The sequence below is a fragment of the Palaemon carinicauda genome, chromosome 32, assembly GCF_036898095.1.
Source record: "Palaemon carinicauda isolate YSFRI2023 chromosome 32, ASM3689809v2, whole genome shotgun sequence".
NCBI lineage: Eukaryota > Metazoa > Arthropoda > Malacostraca > Decapoda > Palaemonidae > Palaemon > Palaemon carinicauda.
In genome coordinates this window covers 20667216-20680281 of record NC_090756.1, presented here as the reverse complement: position 1 = coordinate 20680281, position 13066 = coordinate 20667216, and the positions used below count along the sequence as shown (strand labels likewise).

At 35.3% G+C, this 13066-nt stretch overlaps 2 protein-coding genes across 2 annotated transcripts in view; one reads left to right on the top strand and one right to left on the bottom strand.

Annotated features, from left to right (window-relative positions):
- Positions 1-13066, top strand: part of LOC137625306 (alanine aminotransferase 1) — a 66603-nt gene that overhangs the window by 18997 nt on the left and 34540 nt on the right. The window lies entirely within an intron of this gene.
- LOC137625724 (uncharacterized) lies at positions 753-7084 on the bottom strand. Its single transcript, XM_068356619.1, has 2 exons — positions 6664-7084; positions 753-1765 (listed from the first exon to the last, which is right to left on the bottom strand). Exons 1-2 carry the CDS (start codon positions 6845-6847, stop codon positions 828-830), a joined length of 1122 nt encoding a protein of 373 aa, XP_068212720.1. The 5' UTR covers positions 6848-7084; the 3' UTR covers positions 753-827.

The window sequence follows — 13066 nt, the reverse complement described above, 5'->3', positions numbered from 1 at the left end:
TCTCTTGCTCCTAGTTAAGAGCTTTTACCATCTGCGTTCTGAAGCCAATTTATAATATACATGGTTGATATAACTGATGTCAGTTATTTCATATTGGTTGACAGTGTAATGGAAAATAAAGTACAACCCTTCTTTTCATATTTTTTGATGTTGGATTTTTTTCTAGTATCCTAAAATTGTGTCTTGGTATCACTCTTGCATAGTCTAACTTGTGAGACAATGATAGCAGTGACTACATGTTGTGATATCGATTATGTATGGTTTCTATCAGATTTGAGGTATAGATTCTTACCATTCATACTTCATACAAGGAAACTTGAAACTAGTAGGGCTAAACTCCGCCACGACAGCTTATTTCTCGGCCTTTGACCTAAAGCTTTCAAAAATTGAATCTCTTCCATGTTTCGACAATTAATCTCTGAAAGTTTCACTATTCTTGAGTAAAATTGTGACCTCTGCCATGGCAGCTTATTTCTCGACCTTTGACCTAGGACTTCCAAAATTTAATCACTTCTACGTCTCGACATACTTAATCCCTGAAAGTTTCACTACTCTGAGTAAAATTGTGACCAGGAAGTTGTTCACACACAAACTGACAAACGGGGGCAAAAACTTTACCTCCTCAACTTCATTGGCAGAGATAAAAAATGATGGATGGTAGATAGATCGGTAATCATAGTGTTGTCCTCTAGATATAAGGGAAAATAAGGAAATGGGTAAGATAAGACATGCCTCAAATTAAGTATGCATCATGTAAATAAAACTAAATTTAAAAATAACTTCTATAATCTAATATAATCTCAAGCTATAACTTTGTTTAGCAGGATTCATTTACTTTCAGTGACTAATCCTTCAAATAAAGATGGCTCTGGCTTTGGATCCTCTTTATCTTGTTCGTCAGTCGCATTGTCTGATGCCTCGCTGTCTTGCCGAAATTTGATTATTGGCAAAGGTAAATCTTCGATCATTTCCTCTTCGTTTGGATAAGACGGGCGATTTTCCTCGTGAAAAGCGGTAGCGCTTTGAATGTTCTGTAGTACATTCAGAACCCCCACTTGGAACTGCAGCGTCTGTTCTTCATCAAGCTTTTGCAGCATCGGGAGGATGCCTCGAATGAAAAGAATGTGGCGGTTGTCGAGTATTTCCAGGTTTTTTAGGATTCCCTTTTCAATGTCTGTTAGCTTCTGCTTTTTTTCCCCTTGGACTTTCTGTTGAGTGTTGTATGTATCCGGCAAAGTCTGCTGATGGATGTTGTGTGTTTTTGGAAGAGTCTGCTGACAGACATTGTATGTTTCTGGCAGAGTTGGCTGGTGGACACTGTATGTTCCTGACAGAGTTGGACTGCAAATGATTTGTGTTCCTTTAGCGATACTAGCTTCTGCCTCTCTAAGAATGATGCCTGTGGCAAATGGCTTTGGTTCTTCAACCTTTGAAGTGGCTACCAGATGTTTGGAAGTAGCTCTCTCGTGGTTTCCTCCCATTCTCCGTTTCCTGCTAGCCTCCAAATCTCTACGATAGCCACTTGGAGCAGGACGCAGAATCCGCAGTCTGACACCACTTTTTTGTGCTTCGTCCTTCTTATTTTCCATCTGGCCGCTCTGCGAACTGGAGTCTTCGCCCAAGCCAGGATATAGTTCTTTCTGAGATATATTCTTCTTGAGGAATGTAAGTTGTTTCTCGTATTTGTAACGTTTGCCGTTGCACCTCTTCTGGTCCTTGAGCCAGCTGTCTTTGACATTCCTCCATTTCTTGGTAACCAGCTTGCCTGGAACAGAGAACACATTCATTACACTAATTGCATCAGAAATTGAAACAAAATTATTGAAAAAGATTCTAACTCCCAAGACTTCTGTAAGTTCTCATCAAATTGCAGCTTCTCCTCACTATCACCAATCGGTATTACCCCCTTTACAAACGTGAGTTATTCCATACCCCATTCATGACACCTATTTCTTCTTATCCTATAATTTTCCTGGTATATCTCTTGTGCTTCTTTGTTTCTCTCTTCACTCCATAGAAAAAGCAGACTAGTTAGGAAAGGAAAAGTAGAATGTTATCAGCCAAAGGATTAGTGAAAGAAGGAATAATAAGAAATACGCAGCTACGAAAAGAATAACAAAAAACGAATAAATTAATGTAAACAAGTATAAAACTTAATCAAATAAAGGTAAATAACTTTGATACTAATTCAAGTTAAGGTAAATAACTTTAAAACTTAATCAAAATAATGTAAATGACGTTAAAAATTAATCAAATTAAGGTAAATAACTTTAGTACTAAATCAAATTAGGGTAAATAACTTTAATAATATATCAAATTAATGTAAATAACGTTAAAACTTATTCAAATTAGAGTAAATAACTTTAATTGTAAATCAAATAAGGTAAATAACTATAATAAATCAAATTAAAGGAAATAAATTTAAAACTTAATCAAATTAAGGTAAATAACTTTAATACTAAATTAAATTAAGGTAAATAACTGTAATACTAAATCAAAATAAGGTATATAACTTCAAAAAATTAATCAAATTAAGGTAAATAACTTTAATACTAAATTAAATTAAGGTAAATAACTGTAATACTAAATCAAAATAAGGTATATAACTTCAAAAAATTAATCAAATTAAGGTAAATAACTTTAATACTAAATTAAATTAAGGTAAATAACTGTAATACTATATCAACTTAAGGTAAACAAATTTAATACTAAATTAAATTAAGGTAAATAAGTGTAATATTATATCAACTTAGGTAAACAAATTTAATACTAAATTAAATTAAGGCAAATAAGTGTAATACTATATCAACTTAAGGTAAACAAATTCAATACTAAATCAAATTAAGGTAAATAACTTAATACAATAACTATATGATTAGGAAGACCAGTCCCCAGTTACAACCCCGTGTACGTCCTGTTTTTCATAGGAAGCGACTTAAGAGACAACTGCTGCCTTGTAGTATTGTTTCTTAGCAATAAGCTATGCCTATTGCCAATTACTGTGCTTGATGACTGCAAGTGTATGCAATTATAAAGACACTGCTAACCGACCCCTTAATGTAGGGATAACGGTGGGAAAGAAAACCCTGGGTCATTGGCCATCACACAAGGTGGTTTGAATTTAGAAGAGACTTATAGATTTTATCATATAGTGTGTGTGTGTGTATATATATATATATATATATATATATATATATATATATATATATATATATAATGTGTGTATACAGTATATGTGTATATATATGTATATATATATATATATATATATATATATATATGTGTGTGTGTGTGTGTGAATTTATACTCTAGCGGTAGCATCTCAACGGGTGGCTAGTACCCCTTCCCAGGGATGGTGAAACTACAGTCTTAACTTCCCCCGACACTCTCCGGGTGACATAATTGATACTTTTTAATTCAAATGATCCCCAATGAATCAATGTGGATGAAAATCAATGCAATATCGTGCTCAAATAGAAGTAAATTCATACTTCATATTGGGATCGAATCCTAAAATACAGTTAGCATTTAGGTTCAGACTTCTTTTAGACTCCGGTGGCATAATTGATAGTGACCTTACCTTTTATTTGAAGAGAGTAGGATTCGATCCCAATATGAGGTAGAAATGTATTTATATTTGAGCATGCTAGTGTTTATTTTCGTCCAGATATATAAATACAATTGTATGCATAGAAATATGCAAATGTGTATGTATACATGTAAATATCCACATTGATATGCATGTTCATGCATGCATATATATATGCACGTGTATGCATGCCTACATGTATGCATGGATGTACATATATGCACGTGCGTATATATATGCATGCGTACATGTATGCATGCGTATATATATGCATGTGTATATGTATGCATATGTATATATATGCACATGTATGCATGCACGTGTATGTACGCATATGCATGCGTGTGTATATATGAACTTGTGTAGCACTTTGTATATATGTCCCTTCCTGAGTATTGATACCTTAACGTGGTGAAAGGGTTTATGTATTGCCATGATCAGCAAAGCTGTACTAGTCAGGGCCACCCATACTAAGCTGGTTTGCTGTCAGCGATCAGACTAAAGCCTCCCACCATCACCAATCCGCAGTTAGCTAATGTGAAGATGTAAGACATGGAAGTGGACATGGGTAGGACACGTGAGGACAAATAATAGATGGACATTAAAAAAACTGAATGGGTCTAGAGATTGCAAAAGGAACAGGGGAAGGAAGCGAAGACAATGGATTAACGAGCTAAGAAAATTTGCAGGTATAGACTAGCATAGGATTATCAATAGACTAGAACGGAAAGACTTATTGGTGATGGTGGGAGACCTTAGTCTGTTTACTTACAGCAAATCAACCTAGTATGGGTGGCCCTAGCTAGTACAGCTTTTCTAATCATGGCAATACAAAGCCTATCTGGGTAGGGATACCTAAATGTGGTGTATATATACATATTTATGTACATTATTATTTATTCAATTTCTTGAACTGAATTTGTAGCAGTATCAATAATGATAATAATATTAATTCAAGATTATTAATTTTTAGTTTGCAAGGACAGAAAAACACATAACTCGGGCAAATCAAAGTTGCCACAAAGCAAGAAAATAAATTCCATTTACTGTATTTTTTGAGATCGGAGAGAGATATGAAAATTGTGATTGGCGACTTTAATGCTAAAGTTGGAAGGAATAATCAAGGGATAGAGAATGTGATGGGTGTTGAGGGTCTTGGCGAAGTTGCAAATGAAAATAGAGCACATTTCCTAAGTTACTGTTCAACAAACAATCTTGTCATTGGAAGTACTCTTTTCCAGCACAAGGACATCCACAAATCAACATGGTCTTCACCATGTGGCAATACAAAAATCAAATGGATCACACAGCTATTAATAAAAAAAAAGGACTGTGAGAAATGTAAGACTCTATAGAAGTGCAGATATTGGTAGTGATAACCAGCTCTTCATTGCCGCACTGAAATTCAAACTGAAAGCACCCAGCAGAAAGGTAGATAGAATACCTAGGTTTGATAGAACTAAGTTTCTTGAAGACGATCACAGAGAAACATTTGCAACTGAATGTGGGAATCGATGTGTAGTCTTAAGAGACTTGGAGACGAAGAACAGGCAATTAACAAAGAATGGTGTTATAATAAGAACATGTAACAGTCAGTTGGTAGTGAAGTTTTGGGACATGCGGTTACTTTTGATGCCATTTGTGGACTATGAAAAAGCCTTTGATAGTGTGAACCAGCCAATTTTGTGAAGAGGCCTGGGTTATTATGGAGTGCCTCTTAAATATGTAAATTTGATTGTGTTCGTGAGCATGGTAAGTGCTTAGTTCATGTTAGTGGAGTTCTGTGAAATTAACTTCAAGTGAACAGCGTACTCCAAGGGAATGTGTTGTCACCTATGTTGTTTATCCTCCTCGTGGATTTTGTAATGCATAAAGCAATTGGGGATAGTGAAGGATTGGACTAGATTGTTAATAGGAAATTAGCAGACCTAGAGTATGTTGATGATGCTGTTCTTCTTAGCAGAACTCCACAGGATTTGCAATGCTTTCGCATACCAGAGTGTATGAGATATCACAGAAGGTTGGGCTCGATATAAATAGAAGAAAGGCAGATGATAACAAAATATGCAATGGTAGATGAAATGTAATTGGAAGGAGAAATAATTAATGAGGTAGAATCATTAATTATATAGGAACTATGATTTCTAATACAGGGTCTTTAGAATTAGAGTTTAATGTAAGACTGTTAAAAGCAAATCAGACAATGGCTAGGTGAAGGAAAATTTGGAAATCAAATCGCCTGAAATTACATAAAAAAAATCGGACTATATATGTTTAGTAAGATCAGTGTTACTATATGGACACGTCATGATATGACAATAAAAACAATCTCCAACAGATTTAGTAGATATGAGAACACAGACATCGGAAGAACATTTGGAGTTGAATGGCAGGACAGGATTAGAAATGAAACTAAGAGATTACTCGAGTACCATATGTGGATGAGATCATAGTGAGTGGTAGATGGAGATGGTTTGGCCATGCTCTTCGCACTCCCCGAGAGAGATTAGTTCACCAACCGTTCAGCTGGGCTCCACAAGGCACTAGAAGAGTTGGAAGACACAGGCCTACATGGCTGAGGACTATGAAGCGCGAAGTAGGAGATGATGAATGGATTAGTTTTTTTTATTAAAAGCTCAAGTTCCCGTACCTGTTTTAATTTATTTCTCTTTGTGTGTGAGAGAGAGAGAGAGAGAGAGAGAGAGAGAGAGAGAGAGAGAGAGAGAGAGAGAGAGAGATTCTTAAACTAACTAGTGAAATTCGAATTCATATTTAATCAGATTCCGCATTACAATTTAAACTACACACATGTATATATATATATATATATATATATATATATATATATATATATATATATATATATATATATATATATGTGTGTGTAATCAAAATCAGAAATGCATTTCTAGCATGACTTCATATGAAGCCAATTGCCTTCGGACAGTTTGAGGAGTAAAACTAACTATTAAATAATACAGGGATATCAAATAGGAGATAACTCCACTCCATACACACGGAATGAAAACAAATATAGTTCACCAACTATATACATTGAAGCAAAAGTCATTTACCAATTTTGTTTTTTTCAGTGTTGCTCAGGGATAGGAATTTCGGGCAAAGTTCCTGATATATATCTCTCCAAGCGATGATACTGGCGTTCATACTTGAATATTCCTCTTGGCTCTTGTCCCACAAGACGGGCCTCTCCTTGACTAGCGTAATTAAGCGTTCGACGTCGATTTCCACTTGATCCATGGTGGAGAATGTGAAAAAAATCCACCTTTTAACACCAGTTAACCCGTCTTCTACCTACACATACACACTCACACTACCGGACTGCCGTCAAACCGCACCAGCAAAACTCCGCCGCCGCCGCCGGCCGGGAACTACTTGCCACCGCGCTCGATATCCACCCCTTAGTGCAGTGCGGTCCCGCACACTCGTCGGGTATGAGATTGTAGTCTTTAAGGGAGAGAGACGGACGGGTGGTAGTCCGGTGGCACGAAGCAAACCGCTTCTCGCCACCGTGCTCGGCAGCGGCTGGACGAATTTCTCTCTCTCTCTCTCTCTCTCTCTCTCTCTCTCTCTCTCTCTCTCTCTCTCTCTCTCTCTCTCTCTCTCTCTCTACAGTATGCTTTGTTTCATAAGTTAGTTTGCGGTTAATAGACTGAACGGTTGGCATATTTTGACATTTGCCGAAAACTTAAACTGTTCAAGTTAATATATATATATATATATATATATATATATATATATATATATATATATATATATATATATGTATATATATGTGTATATATATATATATATATATATATATATATATATATATATATATATTACTGTATATTAGTTAAGGAAGACAGACATTTCAATAGAAAAATAAAATGTAGAAAATAAGTAATTTTATAAAAGAAGGTGAATAAAGAATTTTTCAGCTCTGCTCTTGTTGATTTAGATATTGTATAAATTTTATACTTTTATTGTAAATATTAAAGACCAGACAGTATTACATTGGATCCTTCTCTCTGGTTATGGTTCACTTTCCCTTTGCATACTCATACACCGAATAGTCAGGCCTATTCTTTACAGATTCTCTTCTGTCCTCATACACCTGACAACTCTGAGATTACCAAACAATTCTTCTTCACCCAATGGATTAACTATCGCACTTTAATTGTTCAGTTGCTACTTTCCTCTTAGTAAGGGTAGAAGAGAGACTTTATCTATGGTCAGCAGCTCTTTTAGGAGGACACTCCAAAATCAAATCATTGTTCTCTAGTCTTGGGTAGTGCTATAACCTCTGTACCATGGTCTTCCACTGTCTTGGGTTAGAGTTCTCTTGCTTGAGGTTACACTCGGGCCCAATGTTCTATCTGATTTCTCTTCCTCTTGTTTTGTTAGTTTTTATTGTTTACATGAGTAATATTTGTTTACGTGTTGTTGCTGTTCGTAAAATATTTTATTTTTCTGGTTTCCTTTTCTCACTGGGCTACTATTCCAATTAGGGTTGTATCTTAGCAAGTAATAATATTAATAATAATAATAATAATGAATTGCCTATTTAACTTGTTACATGTACATGTTAATGATTATTAAAACAAATTAAGGCAAGATCTTGTTTGGATGTAAGATAATTGAGAAAACTGTCAAGTATTTGTCAAAACAGATATTATTATTATTATTATTATTATTATTATTATTATTATTATTATTATTGTTATTATTGTTATTATTATTACTAACTAAGCTAGAACCTTAGTTAACAAGGCAGGATGCTGTAAGCCCAAGGGCTCCAACAAACAAAAATAGACCAGTGAGGAAAAAAAATAAGGAAATAAACAAACTGCATAAGAAGCAATGAATAATCAAAATAAAATAATTTAAGAACAGTAACAACATTAAAATAAATCTTTCATATACAAACTATAAAAAACTTACAAAACAGAAGAGAAAAGGAAGAGCAATAAGATAGAGTAGTGCGCCTGAGCGTAATTATGAAATGGACAATAAATTATTCTAGGGGACCCCCAATTCTATAGCTGAAGAATGTGACTTCTTTTATAAGTATTGGTAGAAACTGCCATAGCCTTCTTACCATGGTCTAATACTGTCTTGGGGGTAGAGCATGCCATTTCATCTCCATCTACCCCTCACCATGATCTCATCCACATATTGCACACGAGTAATCTCTCTTATAGTTTTATTTTTAATCCTGTCCTGCCATTTAACTCCCAATATTCTTCAGAGGGCTTTGTTTTCAGATCTACAAAATATATTGGATATTGTTTCACTGTCATACTACGACTCATGTCCATACAGTAACACTGATCTCACTAAATTGATATATACCCTGATTTTTATATGTAATTTCAGGCAGTTTGATTTAATAATTTTATTCAACCCAGCCATTTTCTGAGTTGTCTTTTTTTTCAATCTTTCTAAAGACCCTCTATTGGATATCATAGTTCTAAAAATTTAAATGATTCTACCTCATTAATCCTTTCTCCTTCCAATGATATTTCATCTTCCATTGCATATTCCGTTCTCATCATCTGTCTTTCTTCTATTTATCTTGAGCCCATCCTCGTGTAAGGTTTCATGCATCCTGGTAAGCAAGCTTTGCAAGTCCTTTGGTGTTGTGCTAATAAGGACAGCATCATCAGCATACTCTAAGTCAGCTAATCTCCTATTACCAATTCAGTCCAGTCCTTCTCCACCATCTCCAACTGTTCTATGCATTACAAAATCTATGAGGAGGATAAACAACATAGGTGACAACACATTCCCTCGGAGTACTCTGGTGTTCACTGGAAATTCATTTGATAGAGCTCCACTAACTATAACTTTTCATTTGCTATGCTCATGAACAGATTTTATGTGACTTTTTGTCCTATGCAAACAGAATTATTGATCGTGACTTTTTTGTCAGTTTACAAACACCATATATATATATATATATATATATATATATATATATATATGTATGTATATGTATTATATAAGTATACTTATATATTGTAGATATATAATATACAAGGATGTATATTGGTACACCTAGTGGAACTACTTAAATTTATGCTTAAACCATCTTTAAACTACTATGTATGTGCACAAAAAGAATGAAACAAAATGTTATTTTAATTGTTCATGACTTCCATTGTGGTTTAATTATTGACTTTTTTCCTTTCCTCACAGGGCTATTTTTCCTGTTGGAGCCCTTGGGCTTTAGTATCCTGATTTTCCAACTAGGGTTGGGGCTTAGCTAATAATAATAATAATAATGATACTCTTCTCCGTCATCTTTCATCAGTGTTGTTATGTTGCTCTCCTGATTTTCCTACATTGTTACCTCTGCCAACGAATTTGGGAGGAGGTTATGTTTTCACCCCTTGTTTGCCTGTTTGTTTGTGAACAATTCCTTTCCACAATTTTCCTCATAGAGTAGTGAAACTTTCAGGGATTAATTTTTATGTTGAGACGTGGAAGTGATTCAATTTTGGAAGTCCTAGGTCAAAGGTCAAGGTCGAGAAATAAGCTGCCTTGGCGGGGATTCTCTAAAGAAGAGGCTTTATAGTGAGGGTTGTATATCTGTCGATTGATGCTGTCCTTCTTGCAATATCATATACTTTCTGAGGGAGGAATTGGCGAGTTTGAGTCTTTCTGAAGTAGTAATTGGTGAGTCTTAATCTTTCGTGAGTTTGAGTCTTTCTGAAGTAGTAATTGGCGAGTCTTAATCTTTCGAGAGTTTGAGTCTTTCTGAAGTAGTAATTGGTGAGTCTTAATCTTTCATGAGTTTGAGTCTCTCTGAAGTAGGAATCGGTGAGTTTTGAGTCTTTCTGAAGTAGGAATTGGGGAGTTTGAGTCTTTCTGAAGTAGGAATTGGTGAGTTTGAGTCTTTCTAAAGTAGGAATTGCTGAGTTTGAGTCTTTCTAAAGTAGGATTTGGAAAATTTGAGTCTTAAGTAGGATTTGGCAACATTGAGTCTTTCTAAAGTAGGAACTGGTGAGTTTGAGTGTTTTTGAAGTAGGATTTGGTGACTTTGAGACTTTCTGAAGTAGGAATTGACGAGTTTGAGTCTTTTTGAAGAAATAATTAGTCAGTCTTGATCTTTCTGAAGTAGAAATTTGTGAGTCTTTGAGTCTTTCTGAAGTAGGATTTGGTGACTTTGAGTCTTTCTGAAGTAGGATTTGGTGACTTTGAGACTTTCTGAAGTAGGAATTGACGCGTTTGAGTCTTTTTGAAGAAATAATTAGTCAGTCTTGATCTTTCTGAAGTAGAAATTTGTGAGTCTTTAGTCTTTCTGAAGTAGGATTTGGTGACTTTGAGTCTTTCTGAAGTAGGATTTGGTGACTTTGAGTCTTTCTGAAGTAGGATTTGGTGACCGAGTCTTTCTGAAGTAGGATTTGGTGACTTTGAGTCTTTCTGAAGTAGGATTTGGTGACTTTGAGTCTTTCTGAAGTAGGATTTGGTGACTTTGAGTCTTTCTGAAGTAGGATTTGGTGAGTTTGGGTCTTTCTTGAGTAGGAACTGGTGAGTTTGAGTCTTTCTGGAGTAGGAATTGGTAAGTTTGAGTATCTCTGAAGTAGGAATTGGTAAGTTTGAGTCTTTCTTAAGTAGGAATGTTGAGTTTGAGTCTTTCTGAAGAAGGATTTGGTGACCGAGTCTTTCTGAAGTAGGATTTGGTGACTTTGAGTCTTTCTGAAGTAGGATTTGGTGACTTTGAGACTTTCTGAAGTAGGATTTGGTGACTTTGAGTCTTTCTGAAGTAGGATTTGGTGACTTTGAGACTTTCTGAAGTAGGAATTGACGAGTTTGAGTTTTTTTGAAGAAATAATTAGTCAGTCTTGATCTTTCTGAAGTAGAAATTTGTGAGTCTTTAGTCTTTCTGAAGTAGGATTTGGTGACTTTGAGTCTTTCTGAAGTAGGATTTGGTGACTTTGAGACTTTCTGAAGTAGGAATTGACGAGTTTGAGTCTTTTTGAAGAAATAATTAGTCAGTCTTGATCTTTCTGAAGTAGAAATTTGTGAGTCTTTAGTCTTTCTGAAGTAGGATTTGGTGACTTTGAGTCTTTCTGAAGTAGGATTTGGTGACTTTGAGACTTTCTGAAGTAGGATTTGGTGACTTTGAGACTTTCTGAAGTAGGATTTGGTGACTTTGAGACTTTCTGAAGTAGGATTTGGTGACTTTGAGTCTTTCTGAAGTAGGATTTGGTGACTTTAAGACTTTCTGAAGTAGGATTTGGTGACTTTGAGTCTTTTTGAAGTAGGATTTGGTGACTTTGAGACTTTCTGAAGTAGGATTTGGTGACTTTGAGTCTTTCTGAAGTAGGATTTGGTGACTTTGAGACTTTCTGAAGTAGGAATTGACGAGTTTGAGTCTTTTTGAAGAAATAATTAGTCAGTCTTGATCTTTCTGAAGTAGAAATTTGTGAGTCTTTAGTCTTTCTGAAGTAGGATTTGGTGACTGAGTCTTTCTGAAGTAGGATTTGGTGACTTTGAGTCTTTCTGAATTAGGATTTGGTGACTTTGAGACTTTCTGAAGTAGGATTTGGTGACTTTGAGTCTTTCTGAAGTAGGATTTGGTGACTTGAGACTTTCTGAAGTAGGATTTGGTGACTTTGAGTCTTTCTGAAGTAGGATTTGGTGACTTTGAGACTTTCTGAAGTAGGATTTGGTGACTTTGAGTCTTTTTGAAGTAGGATTTGGTGACTTTGAGACTTTCTGAAGTAGGATTTGGTGACTTTGAGTCTTTCTGAAGTAGGATTTGGTGACTTTGAGACTTTCTGAAGTAGGAATTGACGAGTTTGAGTTTTTTTGAAGAAATAATTAGTCAGTCTTGATCTTTCTGAAGTAGAAATTTGTGAGTCTTTAGTCTTTCTGAAGTAGGATTTGGTGACTGAGTCTTTCTGAAGTAGGATTTGGTGACTTTGAGTCTTTCTGAATTAGGATTTGGTGACTTTGAGACTTTCTGAAGTAGGATTTGGTGACTTTGAGTCTTTCTGAAGTAGGATTTGGTGACTTTGAGACTTTCTGAAGTAGGATTTGGTGACTTTGAGTCTTTCAGAAGTAGGATTTGGTGACTTTGAGACTTTCTGAAGTAGGATTTGGTGACATTGAGTCTTTTTGAAGTAGGATTTGGTGACTTTGAGACTTTCTGAAGTAGGATTTGGTGACTTTGAGTCTTTCTGAAGTAGGATTTGGTGACTTTGAGACTTTCTGAAGTAGGAATTGACGAGTTTGAGTCTTTTTGAAGAAATAATTAGTCAGTCTTGATCTTTCTGAAGTAGAAATTTGTGAGTCTTTAGGCTTTCTGAAGTAGGATTTGGTGACTGAGTCTTTCTGAAGTAGGATTTGGTGACTTTGAGTCTTTCTGAAGTAGGATTTGGTGACTTTGAGTCTTTCTGAAGTAGGATTTGGTGACTTTGAGTCTTTCTGAAGTAGGATTTGGTGACTTTGAGTCTTTCTGAAGTA

Coding starts and splice junctions, on each gene's coding strand:
- LOC137625724 (XM_068356619.1), bottom strand. CDS start 6,847: ATGGATCAAGTGGAAATCGACGTCGAACGCTTAATTACGCTAGTCAAG. Junction 1,766..6,663: donor CACTGAAAAAAACAAAATTG/GTAAATGACTTT, acceptor TCTCTGTTCCAG/GCAAGCTGGTTACCAAGAAA.